The sequence below is a fragment of the Mustelus asterias genome, chromosome 12 (assembly GCF_964213995.1).
Source record: "Mustelus asterias chromosome 12, sMusAst1.hap1.1, whole genome shotgun sequence".
In the NCBI taxonomy this organism is placed as follows: domain Eukaryota; kingdom Metazoa; phylum Chordata; class Chondrichthyes; order Carcharhiniformes; family Triakidae; genus Mustelus; species Mustelus asterias.
This window is the reverse complement of record NC_135812.1, coordinates 105945653-105968695: the sequence shown is the minus strand read 5'-3', so window position 1 is coordinate 105968695 and position 23043 is coordinate 105945653. Positions and strand designations below refer to the sequence as shown.

The 23043-nt window shown below is 42.1% G+C and overlaps 1 protein-coding gene across 4 annotated transcripts in view; it reads right to left on the bottom strand.

Annotated features, from left to right (window-relative positions):
• Window positions 1–3680: 3680 nt before the first annotated feature.
• ern1 (endoplasmic reticulum to nucleus signaling 1) overlaps window positions 3681–23043 on the bottom strand; it is an 87918-nt gene continuing 68555 nt past the window's right edge. For all 4 annotated transcript variants that reach the window (XM_078225811.1, XM_078225810.1, XM_078225812.1 and 1 more), the window contains 6 exons: window positions 22809–23008; window positions 19115–19262; window positions 16563–16690; window positions 14084–14207; window positions 12072–12139; window positions 3681–8913 (listed from right to left, as the gene is read on the bottom strand). In XM_078225811.1, the coding sequence (XP_078081937.1) occupies window positions 8692–8913; window positions 12072–12139; window positions 14084–14207; window positions 16563–16690; window positions 19115–19262; window positions 22809–23008 (890 nt within the window). In that variant the 3' untranslated portion in view covers window positions 3681–8691. The remainder of the gene's footprint in view (window positions 8914–12071; window positions 12140–14083; window positions 14208–16562; window positions 16691–19114; window positions 19263–22808; window positions 23009–23043) is intronic.

The following is a 23043-nucleotide window of genomic DNA, read 5'->3' as shown; positions in this document are numbered from 1 at the left end:
TGTCCTGTTTTCTCTCCTTGCCACACTCTCCCACCGAAGGCCTTCCACCCCCACCAGCCACTCTGTCGCTTTCCTCATTGCTCCCACCTGCTCTCCCCATTGCTCTGCTGTCACTCTCCTTGTCACTCCTGCCCGCTCTCCCCATCAGCCCGCTGTCACTCTGATCTGGAAATTTGAAGGCTTAGTTTTCAGCTGATCCAGAGGCTGGAGCCCTGGGAACCTCCCACAGAACCTGGTTTGGAAAATCCTACTTTAGCCTATTTCATCGTTCAATTAGAATATTGCTGTGCCTCATCTCTACTCACCTTGTATCCACACCCTGATAGTCTTACCCGGCCTATCAATGGTCAAAGCTTAAATTGACACCCAGCTTCCACAGCCTTGAGGAGAGTACCAGATTTCTACTAATCTTGGCTGGAAGTCATCTCACAACACCAGGCTAAAGTGCTCACTTGATGAAGGAGCAGCGCTCCAAAAGCTCGTGATTCCAAATAAACTTGTTGGACTTTAACCTGGTGTTGAGAGACTTCTTACTGTACCCACCCCAGTCCAATGCCAGCATCTCCACATCTTGGTTGGAAATGTGTGCTAATTCAATGGCCATATTCTAATTTTAAGATTATGCTTCAATTGTTGTAAAAACTATTAAGTCCAGTCCAACTATTTTTTGCCTTAATAATTGAGGAATTGGAGGCGTATGGGATGATACTTGTTGCTACCCAAAAAGAAAGTACTTTCCTAAGGTTGGACCAAACATGGACTGTACAAATAAAGTATGCACATATTAATTCAAATTGTAATCAGCCTTAAACATCTTTATGTTGTGTGTGATTTTAGTCTATTTGGTTAATATTTTCTTATGAGTGGGTGATGAAATCATAATCCAGATGTTGACAAGTTTTACTGAGCTCAAAAGATATTTTGATTAAACTGAAATATCTCGAGTAAATGAATAGCTGCACTAACATTAACTCAGTTTGCCTCCCACTATTGGGCTCAGAAACTCGAATCAAGCCTAAAGCCCCCAATGTCAGGATAAGGAATAAGGAAAAAGGCCTTCGAGTTAATCCCCATTCCAGGAATCCAGTCCCACCTACCCACTTTAAACTTTCTCCCCAAAAACAGGTTTAATACCTCTTGAATCCATTGATGGCATTTCCTGATAAATTACTTCACAAATCCATCCGTCGTACTCTAAGTGCCATGTTGAGTGACAGAGGTAACCATGGTCCTTTAAACTTTCCGAGCACATAAGCCAGTCTTTAAAGTTGTCCAGTTGCTGCCTTTGCTGTTCTTCCATTAACCCTTCTGGTGGCGATTCAGCACTCGAATATTGGTGATGTGGCGATGCCGGTGTTGGGACTGGGGTGGGCACAGTAAGAAGTCTCACAACACCAGGTTAAAGTCCAACAGGTTTATTTGGTAGCACGAGCTTTCGGAGCGCTGCTCCTTCATCAGGTGAGTGATGAAGCTGTCACCTGATAAAGGAGCAACGTTCCAAAAGCTCGTGCTGTCAAATATTGGTGAATCTTTGATAAAATGTTATTATTCCTTCACAGGATGTGGATGTCACTGGCAAGGGCGATTACTCATCCCAAATTGCTTAAAGCATGATTTACCATTGCAATAATCCAGGCTGAAAATATGTATTGCATAAATTGCAGTCTCTAGAAAAAAGAGCACTGTTCTGCAGGTTATTTCTATTTCTTACACAAATCATTAATAATGCCTGGGGTGGTTGTAGGTGATAATCAGCGGGAAGTTTCCTTGCCCATCTTTGACTCGATTGCATGAGGGTTACAACCACAGTGCTGTTGGGAGATGCAGTTCCAAGATTTTGATCCAGCAACAGTGAAGGAACGGCGATTAAGTTGGGCCATGGCTTGGAGGAGAACTTGCAGGTGATTGTGTTTCTTAGCATCTGCTGCTCTTGTCCTTCAAGGTGGTGGGGTCATAGATTTGGAAGGTGTTGTTAAAGGACCCTTGGTGAGTTGCTGCAGTGCATCTTGTAGGTGGTACAAACAGCTGCCATTGTGCATCAGTGGTGCAGGGTGTAAATGTTTCAAGTTGTGAATAGGATGCCAATTGAGCAGGCTGTTTTATCCTGGATGTGAAGCTTCTTGAGTGTAGTTGGGATTGCAGTCTCCAGGCAAGTGGAGAGCATTCCACCACACTCCTGCTTTGACCCTTGTATACGGTAGAAAGGCTTTGGGAAGTTTATTTAGCACTTCATTTTTAGATGACACTGCCCATAGGATTCTCTCCTACACCCATTGAACCGTGTTAACTACCAGGCTTGATAATGGTAGAGAAAGAGAGAGAGATGCCAGGCCAAAGGGTTACAGATTGTCATAGAGTAAGAGGTTTACAGCATGGAAACAGGCCCTTCGGCCCAACTTGTCCATGCCACCCTTTTGTTTTTAAACCCCTAAGCTAATCCCAATTGCCCACATTTGGCCCATATCCCTCTATACCCATGGACGAAAAGAAATTGGTTTAGGTTGGAGGGTCACAGTTTTTTTTTTAACTGGTCGGTGCAACATCGTGGGCCGAAGGGCCTGTTCTGCGCTGTAATGTTCTATGTTCTATGTTCTATCCATGTAGCTATCTAAATGCTTTTTAAAAGACAACATTGTACCCGCCTCTACTACTACCTCCGGCAGCTTGTTCCAGACACTCACCACCCTCTCTGAAAAAATTGCCCCTCTGGACACTTTTGTATCTCTCCCCTCTCACCTTAAACCTATGCCCTCTAGTTTTAGACTCCCCTACTTTTGGGAAAAGATATTGACTATTTAGCTGATCTGTGCCCCTCATTATTTTATAGATCTCTATAAGATCACCCCTCAGCCTCCTACGCTCCAGAGGAAAAAAGTCCCAGTCTACCCAGCCTCTCCTTATAACCCAAACCATCAAGTCCCAGTAGCATCCTAGTAAATCTTTCCTGCACTCTTTCTAGTTTAATAATATCCTTTCTATAATAGGGTGACCAGAACTGCACATAGTATTCCAAGTGTGGTTGTACACAATTCATCTGCTGGGAGAGAAAGCTTCTCACAGCTACTTGTGGGCGCTCAGTTTGAGTTCAGATGGTGGGACACCCAGGGATGATTCTAGTAGTGTCTGAGTCACAAGTCGTACTCATCGAATCATACCGTACACACATCTGGTTGTTGCTTGACTAGCCAGTGAGGCAGCTTTCTCAATTTTGGTACAAGCCCCCAGATGTTACTGAGGATTTTTCAGGGTTGACAGGACTGAGAATGTCATTATCACTTCTGGTGCCTGGGTTGATGCCAGGTGGGGGTTCATCCAGTTTCATTCCTTATCAACGTTTCTGTAGCTGTTTGATATGATTGAGTGGCAATTTAAGAGTCAACCACATTGTCTGGAGTCACGGACCAGGTAAGGACAGCAGATTTCCCTCCTTAAAGGACATTAATGAACCAGATGGGGTTTTACGACAATCATTTAATGGTTACCATTACCAGACTAGACCAGCTTTTAATTCCCATGGTGGGATTTGAACCTGCACCCTCACAGCATTAGCCTGGGCCTCTGGATTACTAATTTAGTAACATTACCAATTACACCACAAGCTCCTTCACCCCCACCCTAAATGCCATATGAACTTCAGTAAAAAAAATAGGTGCCAAAACCTGCAGACCACAAATAGATATGATATTTTTAATATTGTATTGCTTTAATCCAAAGGACGATCAATAAAAAATTACATTTAAAGCATGATTTACCATTGCAACCGTCCAGACTTGCATAAATTGTAGTCTCCAGTTTAAAAAGAGCGCAGTTCCGCAGTTCTTGTCTGTTCCTTGCACAAATCCAGAATCATTAAAAATGCTTTTCAAAACATATTTAAAGCCACGTTATATCTTTACAAACTAGGGTGCAATCTTACGGCTGTTCACACCGGCGGGATTTTCTGGTCCTGCTGCCATGAACGGTGATTTGGCTGGGTGCCAAATTCCCTGCCCTCGCTTGCAGTTGGTAAGATTGCACCCATGTATTTTTTCCAGGATGAAACATGTACTGTATCACTATAGGTAGGTGATATCAGAGCTCTGTCTAACTCACTGTTATATCACCCCAGCACAGCAAAAGACAACCTTCATAATAGTTATTGTATATTTTTGGCAATTCGTCACAGTGCATCAAGTACAGCACAGAACATATAGCTGGAATGATTTAAAAGGCTTTAACAGGTATATCTTTCAGCTCTGGCACTTAATGAACTTGTGGTTTACAGTGTTAGCTGAACCTCAGTTCTTACTGCCTGGATTTTAGCTGTCTTTCTGAGAAGATCCATCACCTTACTCCCAGCATCTAAACAAACTTTCCTTTGAACAACATCCAACTATAATGCCTGGGGTCAGGCCACGTCAGGACATCCATCAGTGGAGCACTCCCAGTTTTATAGCCTTTAGCTGCACCCATACAGCTAACCAAGACCATTTAATAAAAACACTTTGGCTGGGAAACAAAACAAAATCAAGAAGCTTGTCATTTGAGAGAGGAAAACAGTAAAAGCACTCTCTACTATTGATATTTACCCCTGATGTGGAGATGCTGGCGTTGGACTGGGGTGGGCACAGTAAAAATTCTCACACCACCAGGTTAAAGTCCAACCGTTTATTTGGTATCCTACTCCACTCATCTGATGAGAGCAGCGCTCCGAAAGCTCATGATACCAAAATAAACCTGTTGGACTTTAACCTGGTGTTGTGAGACTTCTTACTGTGGACATTTTATCCCAGTTAAAATATGTTCAAATAATGGAATTCACCATCAAGTTTTTTTTTCTTTCTTAGTGTCACAAGTAGGCTTACATTAATACAGCTACGAAGTTACTGTGAAAATCCCCTAGTTGCCACACTCCGGCGCCTGTTCGGGTACACTGAGGGAGAATTTAGCACGGCCAATGCACCTAACCAGCACGTCTTTCAGATGGGAGGAAACCCACACAGACACGGGGAGAATATGCAGACTCCGCACAGGGTGGCCCAAGCCTGGAATCGAACCCGGCTCCCTGGCGCTGTGAGGCAGCAGTGCTGATCACTGTGCCACCGTGCTGCCCAAGAACCTGAACACATGCACAATGTGTTAATGGTCCAGTGTTAAGACAGACAAGGTAGATGGGAGAGTGCAAAAAGGGAAAAACACAGAAAGAAGCAGGATGCTATGAAAAATGGCAGTACCAATAATGAGCCTGGTCATGACGGAGAACCATTAGCAGTGGCCTGAGTCAAGGATCCTCTTTGGAGCTCCCGACAATCGTGCAGCATGACTATGACTCACAAAGGGAAGTGTAGGAACAGACAGCAGGTGGCGAGGACAAATTTTATCACTAACACAAAAGCAGACATACTGATAAAACCACAAGTGACAGGACAAACCACAGAGACTATGAGGCCCACAAACTGAGTTTGACCTAATTTGCAATACAGAGAAAAGGATAAGGATTGGCACCTGATTGAGATATGGTTTATTTTGAAGCAATGTGCATCTATCCATTGGATCCGCAAAAATGTATAAATATAGAGCTATGAGCTGTAAACAACAGGGCGTCTCTGAGCTTGACTTGGAAGGCTTCGCCTGCATGCACATGGTAAAAGCTTAAATAAATTTGCCTGGTTATGCTTCACTCAGGTCTGAAGGGCCAATCTTTACAAAACCCTCCAAACTGTGCTTTCGAGATCTAATGGAAAAAAGAATAATCCAGTTTCAATTATTCTTTCATTTAAAAATTGAGTAAACTAGACTTGTGAAAAAATCGTTTTCCAAGTAGAAAATTATGTCCTTGTGCACAGGAATGTAGTCAGCTAATGTTTCAGAGAGATGCTCTGCCAAGATGAGTGAGCACTAGACTATTTCTGGATAGACATATTGGGTCAGCTGGCCTTCCTCATCTGGCACAATAACAGGACGATGCCAATCTTCCTCCTCGGGTGTTTTCTGCCATTCAGTAAGATGATGGGAGATCAAGAAACTGGAGTACAGAACAGAGGACATTTACAAGAACGATTCCCAGGGTGAAGAACTGTAGCTACGAGAATAGATTGGAGGGCTTGGGACGGTTTTCCTTGGAGAAAAGAAAGGCTGAGGGGAGACATTATAGAGACATCCAAGATCCTGAGGGGGTATGGACAGGGTAAAGAGTGAGAAATTGTTCACACTCAAGAGAGCATCAAGACCTAGAGGGCACAAATTCCAAATACAAAAGGAGTAAAAGTGATGTGAAGAAATCTTTTCTCACCCAGAGGGTGGTTGGATTCTGGAATGAACATTTGAAAGGCGGTATTCAAAAGGGAATCGGATTGCTATCTGAAAAGAAAGAATCTGCAAGGTTACAGGGATAAGGCAGGAGACTGGGACTAGGTAGATTGTTCTTTCAAAGAGTCAGTGCAGACCCAATGGGCCTAATGGCCTTCTTCTGCGCTGCAAAGATTCTGTGAATGGTGATCCCTCAATTTCATTTTCCATATTGTTTGATACAATTGGCTATCAACCTCAGTGTTGAAATGTTCCCTGTCCTTACAACAATTTGTTGTAGTTAAAGACTGGAAGTGACTTGATGTAGGTGAGATCAGGAGTAGGATTTATACTTGGAATAGGAAACAGTGCAATTTTTTTGGGACTTGTTTGTGATGGTGAAAAGTCTACTTTGAACGTTTAAAATCACAATTCCCAATGATTTCAAATCAAAAATAAGTCACCAGCAATTCAGGTCCAATGGCATCATCACCAAATTAAGCATGGAATTGCATCAATTGTTGCAACCAGCTTCTGCACCAGCCTTTAAACTGCAGATCAAACATTAGTGCAAATGTCAGAACATAAAAAGGAACATATAGAATTGCATTTAATCACATTTCAAATATTTTTTTTTTTTTAAATGAAGACATTTACATTATTTTTCGCCACTCTTCTTTCACAACTAACAAACCAACACAAAGTTAACACTTATCAGAAATGTCCATTTAATCCTACCTCAGATACAATCCCCTCAAACCAAAGATGGATACAGATGCCCTAAATCAGCTTTGTACACACATTAAACATTGAAAAGACAAAACAATCACTCACCCGATGTAAAGGTAAACCCCCCAATAAATAAATAAGTTACCGTTTTTAATTATCAGCACATTAAAAAAAGATTTAAAAGATTAAAACATAAGCTGCACTATCCTGAGAAATAATGATTTTTCCTTTAAGTACCAAATACTGAGCTTTTACCACAAGCACACATTTTCAATAAATAGGTTTTAAGTTAAATGCAACATTTTATGTTACATCAGGGCTGTAGGAGACCCTGCTCCCTACAAGAGTCTGTTATCACAGCTCCACTGTCAACAAAACATTAAGCAGAGCTCAAGTACTTAGCCTATTTTAGAGAGGGAAGGACACTTGCCATGGGGGACCTGCAATAAGGTCACTTGCTGTCCCATCTTGGGTCTGAATTAATGCATAGTGGGGGGAAAAATAAAATAGGAAAATACGAAAGAGGAGATGATTTAATGTCACAGAAATTTCAACTGTAAAGACAATGATCTTTCATTCAAGTTGGGCAGGAAATGCAACGGGAAACATTCCAATGGCTCTGCATTTACCTCACCATTTCTATAATATCCTAGCATAAAATACATCTGCCATCTATTGTAATAGGCACAGGACGGAAATAAAGGCAATCAACCTTCAGCATATTTTGTGCCAACTGAACATACACGTTGGCTGTTCAAGCTGTTTTCACCTAAGGGTCTGTGGGTTAAACACTGAAAATTAAAGAGATTAATCTGTAACGCATAAAACCTGGTAACTGATGCTCAGTTTTTGGACTTCAAGAAAACATTTAAATTGCAAACACAGAACGGTGGCATAAAGCTACAAATACCATAAGTGCCCCAGTATAAAACCCTGCTCAAGCAGATCTGAAAGCACAGCTTTCAAAAAGGCTTTTTGTTTTGTGTGGATAACCACTCTCCCACTGATTGTCATTCATTCTTCACCTCCTTGGTTTAATTGCATTTTTGTCCCACTGTTTCAGTAGTCGCAGACCAGGGAACGCTGTGGGTCATCATGTTGTTTTGGTACGATTGAATATTTTGCCCTATTGAGTTGGGTGAACCAATGCAGCTGCTCTAATCTTTAGAACATGAATCAAATTGTCTTGGCATAATTTAGCCAACCACAGCCAAAAGTCCTTGCACCACTCAAAACCTAACCAGCATCCGTGAATGAACACTTTGTTTTGGTATTTCAGTGTTATAACATGGTTGTTACCCTCGGGTGAAGAATCATTTGATTTACATCCCTGAAACATGAAATAGTGAAACATGCAACAGCATCTGACAGTGCGGAGAGTCACAATTGCTTTTCTCACTTTTTTTTTAAAAAAAGACGACTTTCTTCCTGTAAGGAAAATATTTTCTTGTATTAAAAAGGTAGTTGTGGCAGTCAGACCGCAGGTCCTTAAATTGGAGAACCACTTTGTCTTGAATCATCCTGCAGGCCATTTGCAGTTTTCATAAGGCACTTAACAGTAGTTTGGTGATGTCTTCATTCTTTAAATGTCTATCTCCCAAACGTAGTCTCTTCGTATGCGCTGCGCGAAAAAGGCCTCTGGCTGGAATGTTTTGAAAAATAAACAATTTTCCCTTTAACCTTCTTTCCCCTTAGTTATATAAGTCCGTCAGTGACAGAGAGAGCTAACTGGCTTGGTTCCGCTGCCTCCTGATAGTAGTAAGGATGAAATAGTCTCTCCTGGCTGCAGACTCGCATGGCAAAATACGTGTGGCGTAATAAATGGGGGAAGCGAAAGGTAAAATAGTGAACAAACTCATCTGGGACCGAGCCCAAAGTTTCTTGCACTCCCTCTGGCAGCTCTCTGTAGTGGTGTTTCTGAAAAGAAAATGTGAAAATATGTACAGTCAAATATTTTTCTATTTTGCCTCGCAACGTAATGTCTATTTTCTAATCAAATGTCAAGGCTATCCTAGCACTCCACACTACAAGAACTAACTCTCATCCTAATGCACTTGGATATCTACACAACAAGGAGATGGCTGGTTGCAAATGTCTGAGGTTTAATGATTGTACCTTCCAATAACTTTTAACAAATTAGATCACTGCAAAAATATTCTGTCACATCACTAATAACTATAACATAGAATCCCTACAGTGTAGGCAGGAGGCCATTCGGCCCATCAAAGTCTGGGCTGACTCTCCCCAATGAAGCATTGTGCCCACCCCCCACCTCCCCGCCGCCATTTACCATGGCTAATCCATCTAACCTACACACTTTTGGAGACTAAAGGGCAATTTAGCATGGCCAATCCACCTAACCTGCACATCTTTGGACAGTCAGACAAATTGTTTGAATAAAAACCTATGCCACTTCAGTCACCACAATGAGTCAATTTTAACAAGCTTTGAGACATTGAAGAGAAAATAATAAAGATCTTAATCTGTGGTGGATCAAATGATGTGTCAGATGACTGATGGGATATAGGTTTAGTTTCTCTATTAACCTATCAGTCGCAGCTGGGTTAATGTTTGGAGACCTGGCACCTCACAATAACAGAAGGGCATCACCAAGACTGAGTCTTGAAGACACCAGAAAGGAGGGGGTGGGAGATGAAGAGAGCCTGGAGGAATCTTTTAAGGGCAACAGTCACAGAAAACATCACATCTATAAATCTCAAATATGAAAGTGATCAAAGTACTATTAAATTTGTTAATCGTAATTTAGTTGAAATGTTTTGCCCCAAGGTGCTACACGTCATCAGCTTCCTCATTGCAGAGCCTGGGCTGTACACCTGCTCGGGATCAATGCCAACATCACTCTGTCATCAGGAGGTGAACAAGTTGAGGCCAGAATAACCAGCTGAATCATCTTCCACCCCACCCTTTGCGCTACTGCCTGTTCAGTCTCATCCCACCAAGGTGAAGGTCAAAATAATGGTGCTCACTTAATGTACTCCAGCGATCTTTTGTTATATGGTGATAAACATATTAATGTAAAAAAAAAACACGAGTGAAATGCAAGGGGAGACAAGTATTTCTAGAAAAAAACTGATCTTCAAGCAGTTACATCACTCCAAAATAATAGTGACATCCTGTATTTAATGAGGCTTCTAAATCATGAACTAGGGTTGCAACACCATGGATATATCTAATTAAAACATTAAAAAGGAGGGAAAAATTACAGTACGAGAGAAAGCTAGCCGGAAATATAAAAAGAGTTTTTATGAATATTTTAAAAAGAAAAGTTAATAAAGTAAGCACTGGTCCTATAGACCGAGAGTCTGGAGAATTAATCATGGAAAACAAGGAGTTAGCAGATGAAGCGAACAATATTTTGCATTCTTCTTCATTATAGAGAATGCAAGTAACATCCTAGAAGTAGATATAAACCAGGAAATAGAAGGGAGGGAGGAACTCAGGAAAATTACAGACACCAGAGCAGTGGTACTGAGTAAACTGTTGGAGCTGTGAATTGACAAGAGTCCAGGTCTCTATCCTCGGGTCTCAAAAGAAATGTCAGAGAGATAGTTGATGCATTGGTTTTAATTTTCCAAAACTTCAGGCCCTGGAAAGGTCCCATTCGATTGGAAGATCACAAATACAACTCCGGCATTCAAAAAAGTAGGAGACAGAAAGTGGGAAACAACAGGCCAGTTAGCTTAACATCTGTCATACGGAAAATAAACAAGCTCAAAGTAATCAGGCAAAGTCAACATGGTTTTGTGACAGGGAAGTAATGTTCAATCAACTCATTGGAGATCTTTGAGGGAGTAACATGCTGTGGATAAAGGGGAACCAGTGGATGTACTTGGATTTGCAGAAAACATTAGACAAAAGTGCCACATCAAAGGTTATTACGGAAAATAAAATCTCATGTTATACATGTGTTAAAATCTGTGACTGTATTGGCAGTAGATGATGCTCCAAGTCACTGCTCAGGAATGTGTGGCAATTATGTAACCTGCCATCTCCAGGGTAACATATTGGCATGTTAGGAAGAATTTAAAAACGCATATTAAATGATGAGAGATTGAAGAGGTGTGAGATTCAGAGGATTCTGGGTGCCCGAGTTCACACATTACAAAAGGTTAGTGTGCAGGTATGACACGTAATTTGCAAAGCTAATAGATTGTTACCATTTATTGTGAGGGGAATTAAAAACAGAAGGGAGATTTTGGTTCAGTTATATATAGCAGCAGTCAGACCACATTTGGAATATTGTCTACAGTATTTAAGGATGGAAGGAAGTACATTGCAAGTAGTTTAGAGAAGGTTTACCAGACTAACACTTAAAATAGGTAGGCTGTCTTATGAGGAAAGGTTGGACCGACTAGGCTTATATCTACTGCAGTTTAGAAGAGTTAGAGATGACTTGATTGAAACATACGATATCCTGAGGAGTCTTGACAGGGTGGATATGGAGAGGATGTTTCCTCTTATGCGAGATTAACACATTTAATGGTACTTCGGTCACTTTCATATTTGAGGCTTATAGATGTGATATTTTGTGCCAACGTTGCCTTTAAAAGATTCCCCAGGCTCTCTTCACCCCTGCCTTTTTGGTGATTGGTCTTCAAGAGTCTTATCCTTGATAATGCGGCATAGCAATATCGTAAGCTGCTTGTTAACATTCCTGTGGAGCACCTTGAGGTTTTTTATTACAGCACTAAGGGCACTATATAAATGCAAGTTGTTGACTTGTAGGATACTACAGCTATGTTACAGCTGGAGGTTGACAGAGATCATTTGCTAGTTCAAGGATTAGTTCATCTGTTTTCAGATGATTTTTCCTCTGTCAAGGGTCTCGCTGCCTAATCCACTTGTCCAAAGTGACTGGGGCTTTGTGGATGGAGATGGCAGGTTACATAATTGCCACACATTCCTGAGCAGCGACTTGGAACACCATCTACTGCCAATACAGTCACAGATTTTAACACATGATCCAAATAATTCAGATGTACAACAGTTCATACAGTGATTAGCCATTTTATTACAGATTAGAGCACTAATGCTGGAAGAACTAGTGCAATTACCTTATTCCTCATTGCACGTAGCAAATCCCTCACTGAGCTCCCTTTGTACGATCGGAATTTTCTAAGATCTATAAAGGAAAAGATATTCTGGTTATTCTGAGATGAAACACAGGCAGTTGTACACAGCATCCTGGTCAACAGCTAGTGACCATGCACCAAAAGGAATAGAGATCAAACTGTAAATGGAGACAGGGAATTGAGTTTGTGCTGTCCAGCCCTCAATGACAGACACAGAAACTAGGATCAGAAGCAGGTTCACATACTCAAAGGCATCAAGGAAAAGACTCACTCCCCATAGAGAATGGGTTTTGTTTATAAATCACTGATAAAGCTTCAATGGAGTACTGAGGCGAATTTTGTGCAGCACACTTTAAGCAGCCTTGGAAAGGGTGCAGAGATTTATTAAAATAGCACCAAGGATGAGGGCTTTTAATGTGAAGTTACAGAAAGCTGAGATTGCTTTCTCTGTTCTAAGGGAAACAAAGGGGAGATTGGATAGAGGTGTGCAGAATTATTCTATCAAAACCCTTTATAAATAGAAACTGTTTCCACTGGGAGAATCAGTAACCAGAGGGCCAGATTTAAGGAAATTGAGAAAGTAACGAGGGGGGCAACATGGTGGCACTGCTGCCTCACAGCACCAGGGACCCAGGTTTGATTTTAGCCTTGGTTAACTGTGTGTAGAGTTTGCACATTCTCCCAGTGTCTGCGTGGGTTTCCTCCAGGTGATCAAGATGTTCTTTGGGAGAGTAGGTCCCGACTCAAAGGTCCGAATGGCTTCCTTCTGCACTGTAGGGATTCTATAGTTCTATGAGCATGAGATTTTTGTTTCTTTTTGGAATGCACTGTCTGAAGCAGATTTGATCAGGCATCAAACAAAAACTTCATTAGGAAGGATTTGCACGTCTATTGGGAACGGACAGGGGGATTTGTCTAATTGGATTGCCGTTGCCAAGAGCCAGCAGAGGCACATTGGGGCAAATGGCCTCCTTCTGAAGAGTAAAATTCTATAATTTCTTTATAAAAACCAATATAGAAATTAGTAGGCTGACAAATATTTTCTTGTGCCATTGCACAAACTGCATCCTTCACCCCATCACCTCCAATCCAGGCTCTTGCAGATTACAAAAAGCTGCATCACAGGCCTGTCTAGAGCTGGGGCAGACAGCCTGACTGAATGAGGAGACAGCAGGGGAAACCCTTCGCTCAAACTCATTCAAAACCATACAAGCTTCAAGAGTTGTGCCATCAAGCTGCAATTACACAATGGAGAGGCTGCAGCTGCCTGGTCTCCCCCAGTGCCCAACATCCATTTCCTATCAGAGATGGGCACAGTAAGAAGTCTCACAACACCAAGTTAAAGTCCAACAGGTTTATTTGGTAGCGCAAGCTTTCAGAGCGCTGCTCCTTCATCCGGTGAGTCACTCACCTGAGGAAAGAGCAGCGCTCTGAAAGCTCGTGCTACCAAATAGATCAGCTGGACTTTAACCTGGCGTTGTGAGACTTCTTACTGTGCCCACCCTAATCCAACGCCGGCATCTCCACATCATGGCTATCAGAGATGAACAAGGCAAAAAGGTTGTGGCAACTTGTATTCGAGAGGGAGGAAGCAGAAAATCAGAGGGAGACATTTGGGATGTTGATCGGAACACGAGCAGAATTCCAGGCCACTGATAACAGCTGCTGAGCGAGAGAGAAGTGAAATTAGGTGAAGAGATACAGGATAAATTTCCAAAGACTTACACAAACACACTAAAAAAAAAAATCCCCTTTTCCCGAGCACAATCAGGTAAAACAGTAACTTTACATTAGCTGTTTTCTTCTGTAATCGTGAAATAAAAATTGACAGGACAGTAAGAATTAACAGTTACCAATGGCAACAGCAGGAAAATAATTTTGCACAGCTACCTCCGATCTCTCTAACATGGGGTCAGAGGTGAGTACAGTACTCGCAAGGATGAATCAGCACAATTTTAACCAACCAATTATAGCAGAACACATGATCAGCCCACCTGTCTGCAGAGGTACAGTGATGTGCTCCTTCCAGTCACCTTGAACGACACTTCGTCCACCTCTCTCCAGTTCTCTTACTATTGGCCCATCCAGAGGCTCTTTCTCTATTCGATCACTGACATCCTGCAATCATTAACACAAAATTACAGGGCCCTGATATGAATTCCAAGTGATGTTGTGCAGCTGCTCTTAGCAGCAGTGGAATTTCTGATTTACAGATTTCAATGATGTACATTTTAGATTTTACAGTCACCATTTAAAAAATAAAATCAAAAAGCCCTTCCTCCCCCCGGTGTTTGAGTTGGTATTTTGAGTTTGTGAGGTACTGGGCCTGCAGAAACGATTATCTGTCTGTGCACAGTTAACTGATTCCAGCTGGAGATAGCGGAGGTTCAATCAATAATATATCGCCACACCAGGGAGCCGGGTGAAACCAAAAACTGGCTGATGGTTCCAGCTCACTAAAGGATGACCCCAATATGGATACAAACAGGATTAGACATTGTTTATTGACGTGTTGTTATACCATAGAGACCATAAAACTATGTCCATGGCTGGACTACCCTTTGGATAAAGTATGGGAGCACAATCCAAATTACTGCCTTCAAGAGAGGAGAGAAAACTTAATTGAGAAAGAGGAGATTCAAACAAGTCAGTCTACTGGGGTGGGGAACCTACCTGTGGACTGGATCCAGCTCAATTTCATCCAGCCCATGGCAAGTTTTCCAAAACAATATAGACCTATGACAGTAGCCCCTTTAAAATAGCATTTATCATTGAAATTGCTTTGGATAAAAGAGTCAGCTAAATTACTGTATTAATAATTAATATAATATTCAAATTTGTTGATGGTGGAGTGATTGGTTGCGTGTTTAGTACTGACATGGCAACTGTCCTAATTTTCAAATCTCGTGTCTCCTTTCCTGTCATGTCTCAATGCTCATTCCTATCCTCGCATCTGCAGGATGTTCGCAGACAATTCCAACCCTGCATGTTTACCTGTTGAAAAACAGCTACGGAAAACCAAAGAAAAGTGGAAGTGGAGTGTCGTGTTTTAAATGAAAAACAGACAATTTTTTTTGTGGAGGTGAAATGCAAACCCTGTGTGTCTGATTTGCTGAAAAGTGATTCCGTTACAAAAAGAGTCAACATGGAAAGACACTACAGCAAGAAGCACATCAATTTATAAACCGGAGGTGGAGACGCGCTGTGAACTGCATTGTTGTTTGGAACCACATACTGCTGTAAGCAGTTATTTTTTCAAAACTTCTTATTGCAAAGAATTGTCTATGTGCCAGATTAACAGGCGTGAATTTGGAAAACCAGTTGCAACAGGCAACATCATCAGTGCCAGCAGACGTAACAACACTCATCAAGGAAAAGAAAGCTCATCCATCACAATAAAACAGTGGATGAGTTGAACCTTTTTGGATTCTTGCTAAAAGTATTAAATGTTGTTTTTAGTGTGTGTGGGATCCGTGACTGATTTTGTCTGTGTGTGAATGGTCTGTGATAAGCTAAAGACTTCTCACCTCTGCTCTACAGAACAACATGGCGCACAATCAAATCCGGCCTTGGGTGACTGTCTGTGTGGAATTTGCACATTCTCCCCGTGTCTGCGTGGGTTTCCTCCAGGTGCTCCAGTTTCCTCCCACAGTCCAAAGATGTGCGGGTTAGGTTGAATTGCCCCTTTTTGTTATGGGGATTAGCAGGATAAATACATAGGGTTAGCGATAAGGCCTGGGTGGGATTGTTGTCAGTGCAGACTTGATGTACCGAACGGCCTCTTTCTGCACTGTAGGAATTCAATGATTCTAACTCCGGATGTTCCAATTTCCTCCCACAGTCCAAAGATGTGCCGGTTAGATGGACTGGCCATGCCAAATTGCCCCTTAGTGTCCAAAACTGAGGGGACTGGGGAGTAGGTGTGTAGGGTTACGTGGATAGGGCCTGGGTAAGATTCTGTGTCGGAGGGTTGGTGCAGATTCAAAGGAGGCGAATAGTTTCATTCTACACTATAAGAGCTCAATGATTCTTCTCTGACCAGTAAGCTGCTCTTGGTGGATTGGAGGTTTAGTCAGCTTTTCCAGTAGAATTTCAAACAGGAGAGTGCAGGTTGACTTTGTAAATCATTTATCCCTGTTATAATATTTATTTTTAAGACCTTATGAGCCGAACACCAGAATCTTTTTTTTAAATGTGCTATTTCAACACAGACATGGTTAGCAGACCACCCAGCAAATAAAGGAAGTGTCAAAAAACCTACCCCTCTCTCAAAGAGGCTGACAGGAGACAAACAATTTTGAAAAACCACTGAAGGAAAAAGCGCTCCATAATGAAGGTGCATTTCACAAAATTAACTTCCCTTCAAATACCCCCTTTTTCTAACTCAACAGCACAAAGCAAAGAAAACGACGAGCAGCAGCTCTTGGAGATAATAAGAGAAGGAACTGTGTGCTCGCTGGATGAAAAACAAACCTGGAAAAACTGAAGCTGTTTCTCAAGACTCCAAAAGAAAGGATTTTTCAGCACGCATTTTGCAGATGGGCGTTTCTGTGGGTCCATGTTCATCATCTCCTGAATTAAATCATGAGCAATAATATCCTCTAGAAAGAGAAATAAGGAATGACTGATAAATCCACCAAGAAACAATTGAATCCCTCTGGAGCTGCACTGGAGGAAGGGGGCGACTGTTTGGAGATGGAAACAATATTCTCTCCAACAGGCATTGGTCAACAACAACTTATATTTATATAGTGCCTTTAATGTAATGAAACATCCCAAGACATTTCACAGGAGCTTTATAAAAGCAAGCAAGCCACATTAGGAGATAACAAAAAAAGAAAATGCTGGAAAATCTCAGCGGGTCTGACAGCATCTGTGGAGAGAGAACACAGTTGACGTTTTGAGTCTGAATGATTTTTCATCCTCTGAACCTTTATGACTCTATGGCTTCTATGACAAAGAGCTATCCAGAGTCAAAACATCGGCTCTATTCTCTCTCTCCTCAGATGCTGTCAGACCGGCTGAAATTTTCCAGCATTTTCAGTTTTTGTTTCAGCTTCCAGCATCCATGGTAATTTGCTTTTATTTTACATGAGGAGATATTAGGTCAGATGACCAGCTAAAGAAAGGAATTTGGACCGAGGACTAAAACAATGGCTTCAATCTTCCCCCTATTTAATTGGAGAACATTTCTGCTCATCCTGTACTGGATAATGAAAAGGCGGTCAGGTGATTTTACAACACTGGAGGCGGTGGTGGTGAGCTGGACACGGTCAGCGTGAACACTATGCCATTGGATGTCATCAAGGGATGAGATAAGATTCTAAAGATCACAAAGCAATAGGAGAAGGCCCAGAATGCATCCACAGGGGACCACGAGAGGTAACAGTGCGGCATCAGGAAGAGAAGCCATTGCAATTGGCTACAATTAGATAGCTAAGAACAGAACCACATGACAGATTGCTGTTCGAAAGGTAACAGGAAGGATTCAGGATCCAGAGCTGCTCATCCAAACTGTCAACACGAGAGCAGAAGAGTTTAAAACATGTTCCAGACATCTGTAGGGTAGAAGGAGTTAAATCGTACAGCACTGAACGAGGGAAAGATGACCACTCTGTCTCAGATCACCCTGACCACGCAGTGTCAACTGGCCCACAAAAGGACAGTGGTAATGATTCAGAGTAAAGCATTACAAGGACCATTTTATAGAGAAATTACAGAACATAGCTGGACTGAATAACACCACCAGTTTAAAAACTCTGAAAAAACACAGCTCCTGCACAGGAACAGGTGCAGGCCAGTTCACTCCTTGAGACTGTTCCCTGCCACTCAGATCATGGCTGATCTGCAACCCAACTCCATATCCATTACTACCTTTGATTAACAAAAATATATCAGTCTCAGATTTCAAATTAATGATTAATGATCAAGCATCAATTGCTGTTTGAAGATCAAATCTAAACTTACACTACCTTTTGCATGTAGAAATATTTCCTTATTACGTTCCAGAATGATCTGTCTCTTCATGCCTCTAGTCCTGGACTCAGCCAAGAGAAACAGCTTCTTCCTGCACCCCTTAGTACATGTAACCCTAGATTAAATCACCCCATATCATTCCAAATTCCAAGGAGCACAAATCTAGTTTGTGTAATCTTTTCTCATAATTTGTTCAGGTATCAGTGTGCTAAATTTACACTGTACTCCATCCAGGATCAATAACCTCCATGCTTTGGTGGGATGTCCAAAGCAGCTCCCAGTACCCCAAGTGTGGTCTAACCAGCGCTCTGTATAGCAGAAGCATGACCTGCATTCTAATCTTCTAGGCGCAAAGGCCAGCCTCTGTGATTATACTCTGTACCAGTTCTTGACATTTTAAAATCTATCTACCTTGACCTCCGGGTCTCTTTGGGCCCTCGGGGTTTCTAGACTCGTCATTCAGGAAGTACATTTTTTTAGTTCCAAAGTGGATGGCCTCACATTTGCTTATATTGCAATCCATTTGTCATGGTTTTGCTCACTCACAATCTACTAACATCTCTTTGGAAATCTGTGCTCCTATCTACACTGCCAGCTATCTTTGTGCCATTAGCAAATACAGATCTGTGGTCTCCCATTCCACCCTTTCAATTGTTAACAAACAAGGTGAATATATGAGACCCCTACCACAGATCCTTGTGGAATACACTGGTCACATCCTGCCAACTGAGTAAATGAAAGCAAAATACTGCCGATGCTGGAATCTGAAATAAAAGCAGAAAAATCTGGATCAACTCAGCAGGTCTGGCAGCATCTGTGGAGAGAGAAACTTGAACTCTGTTTCTCTCTCAGGTGGAGTGTTACCTGGGTGCTTTGTACCTGGAGGTGCTCACACACCTTAGGGGCTGCTGATTTGGAAAGCGGTCAGGGACAGGAGGGTGTTACTGCAGCTGAGACAGGTAAGGGGTCCCAGAGGGCAGGAGTACAGGGGGCGGGGACACGCAAGAACGAGGGGCAAGAGAGAGAGAGAGGTACTCAGTAACACTTACCATGTACATCAGGCTTTAAATGTTGAAGGTTACACACGCCGAGTAAAATATTGGCTTGCCGCTGCAGGGCTTTTCCAAATGGGTGATTGCCTTCTGAGATCACATAATAGAACAAACAGCCAGCGGAGAAAATATCCACCACACATGTCTGGGAACAAAATTTCAATGTATTATGGATAATGAAACAGATTCAATTCCTCTTTAGAGAAAAACTAATCTGTCATATCATGATTGGAGGACGCAAATTCTTTTTCATGGTTAAATGTCAGTGATAAGATCATTTTCTTCAATGCTGGAAACAGTTTCCTTGTTTATACTGTAGCTTGCAGCACGATTTCACACAGATTCTGTACAATTGAGCTGCATGCAATCTTGGTGGAAAACAGATAGTCATTAAGTTGAAATATTTGGTTAAAAATAGATTTTTTTTAAAACTGCCAATGCTAAAAATCTAAAATAAAACAGAAAGAAAAGCTTGAAATACACTGCGCGCAAGTCAGTGCCTGAAGGAAAGGGTTAATTTTGAACTTTAACACAACACAAGTTAAAACAGGAACCTCTTTCTCAGGTACTGGCAGATTTGCCAGTGTATTTTTAACCTAATTTCAGTTAGCGACGGTGTTCAGAGAATGGACAACGACACTGGAATGAGTGAAACACACTTTCACTTGCCACTAAACGTAAATACTGTGCACTCCCAGATCAGAGGCAGCCCAGGGTAGCAGCAAAGCTCCCTCTGCAGCGTCTCAACAGCACCATCTTCAGAAAGCCACATGCCACTGTATCCATTTCCCTTGTCACCTCTCTGAATCACACTGTTGTATCAGCAGACATAAAGCACTCCCCACGATTTAGCACATCACTGAAACTTTTGATCAGAAATTGCCTTGTAATGACTTGAGATTATCCGGTCTCTGACCCATGTAGAAAGCAGCCAAGCTGCACTGTCTGATCAAGAACATTGTTAGCAAGTGGGTCCTCGGCACTGCAAATCACTTCAGCTTGCAGTTCAGCTGCTGTGTCCAAGTCCACAAAAGGGATGGTACTAGTGACGGCAGTTAAGTTGAGCAAGCAAGGATACAAAGGGAACCAGTCGTCCTTCAGGTCACAGAAACAACTATTGGGACACTTCTATTCTGTGGCCTTATCTTTGGCTATAGCCAAGAGTCAAAAGCAGGGACTGATGGGAGGTAGTATAGAATTCTTAGTATGAGGCCCTTCATTTTAGTTTTATCATAATAAGTAGACTAGGTTACGGTAATTATAAAGTGCCTAATATATATAGTGAGAATTCACAATGTGCCTGGAACAAAATATGCAAAGGTATTATAAACTGTACAACCACAAATTAACCAAGTATTATGTTATCAGTTTAAATTGTATTTTCAATATATATGTATTGTGCGCCTTGGCCAACTTTGCTCTGAATGCAGTATGATGGGAACACAATGGTAGACAGACCAAATTCTTTTAACACAATGGAGCACAGAAAGGCAGCTTCTCTTATCTGTTTTTGGATACACGAAAATCAGTTTAAACCAGAGGCCTGCTATTTAAGGAAGTAAATTCATTGATGGGTAGCGAAGCTGGCGCAGTCTCTCAAGCTGATAAAGGAGGCCCAGGTTCCAGCGAAAGAGTGACTCCTTTCACCAATTAAAAATCACAGATGTTGGCTATGGCCTGGGACACTGGTAATGACGTGGGTTAAGTTTCTTAGGTAAAGGGGAAGGAACCTACATGGGCAGTAAGCTAATAATCACCTATTCCTGTTGACAGGTGGAACGTTATTGGCTAAGATAATAATGGGTAATATTGTGATTGGGCCCTCCAATCCGATTGACAATACCGGGTGGGATATTGAAATGTTCAGAATAATATAATAATTTTACCTTGCAATATTATGCAGAGGGGACAGTCAACCCTCATTGACTGTGTCGCTCTCCTAATGCATGTAGTAGCAAATAAATTCCTTTTCGTTCTTTAACCAAATACTATCTTTCGCAGTCTATGTATTGGTTGAGTGAGTACCATGGGGAATTAGGGGAACACCTTCAAAAATTCCTCTTTCACTCGCGAGACCGCACTGGCCGGAAGCCAGAGAAGTTCTGGAACGTCAGGGAGGGAGGAGGATAAAGCTACACATCTCAGACACACTAGCAGCAAAAACTTGACAAGGAAGGTGACCATGACCATCCAGAAGACTGACCAAAGGAAGGAAGAAGCTGCTATCAAGACTCACCTTTGTGACGACAGATCAGAGGGACTCAGAGAATCAGGCCTGCAGCTTAACCAAACCATCTCTGGGGTATACTCTTGTTTTATATGGGTAATTTTAGGGTTAATAGTATTATTAATAAACTTATTGAACTTTTACTTGTGTTTGGCACAGTGTTTAGCACTGCTGCCTCACAGCACCAGGGACCTGGGTTCGATTCCCAGCTTAGGTCACTGTCTGTGCAGAGTTTGCACATTCTCCTCATGTCTGCGTGGGTTTCCTCTGGGTGCTCCGATTTCCTCCCACACTCCAAAGATGTGCTGGTTAGGTGCACTGGCCATGCTAAATTCTCCCTCAGTTTACCCGAACAGGCGCCGGAGTGTGGCGACTTGGGCATTTTCATAGTAACTCCATTGCAGTGTGAATGTAAGCCTACTTGTGACGCTAATAAATAAATAAACTTTAAAGTTTGTCCTTGTCCATCTTGCAAATAAGGGCACCGGGGTAAAACCTTTGAGTAAGTAAACTGGACAAAAGTATCTGAGGTTTTACAGGTACAACACATGTCTGCATGGGTTTCCTCTGGTTTCTCCCCACAGTCCAAAGATGTGCAGGTTAGGTGGAGTGGCCAGGCTAAATGGCCCCTTAGTGTCCCAAGATGTGTAGGTTAGGGGGTTTAGCGGGGTAAATACAGGAGGTTACGGGGATAGGGCGGGGTGCACTGGATAAGGTGCTCAGTTGGAGAGTTGATGAAGGAGGGCTAGAGCCTGAATAGAGTTGTAAATGTACATACACAGTGTACGAACAGAGACGGAATCTGCAGCTTTTAACTAAACCACCCAGAATTTCCTCAGACACACCAGAGTTTTAATGCATTGCCTTCAGAGACTCATCAGTGGTTCTCTTAATATTGAAGGCCCAGGAGTAGAATTCTATTTCCAGTGAGGGACAAGGATAGTCTGAATAATTGGCTGTAACATTGAAGATTGATTAGTCACAGATCAGTATTCATGACCAATAACCTGTCAGCACTGAAACACAACTGGAACAAGCTGGCAGAAAGGATGGCCTGAACTTTTCTTTTAAAAATGGCTCAATTCTGAGAGAGAAAGAGCAGGGCTGGTGCTCTGGAAGAACAAAGTCCTGTCCCCAGCTGAACCAACCTTGCCATCTCCACTTGTAAATGACAACCACACAAACTTTTCAATCAGTTGCGTGATTGGAGATATGGCCATCACATCTCACTCAGCAGGATGTTTTAAAAAAGCTTCAAGATACATGGCACAACACAAGAATTGAAATGGACGAGTTGAAGGCATTTTGTTTCTCAACCTGTAGTTTTTTTCACAGAAGACACCAATTTGGATGAATCCTGTTCTATGTTTCAAATTGGTAAAATTCTTCCCAATCATCTCCAGAGGATGGGATAGTCTGAAGAAAATAGTTACCACCTGCTGGCAACCCCAATCACTAACTCACCGGATTTGCCTTGCAATCCTCATTCAGCACCTCTGGCGCAATCCAACCTTCTGTGCCAGGCACCCCAGATCTGCGGCTGAAGCTGTGTCTGCCCACTGCCAGCTTCTTGCAGAGACCAAAGTCAGAAATCATGGCTTTCACTCTTCCATGGGCATTGGGCATTGAGATTAATATGTTGTGCGGCTTCAAATCTCTGTGAACTAATGAGAGTTTTGGTACTTCAGAAAAATGATAA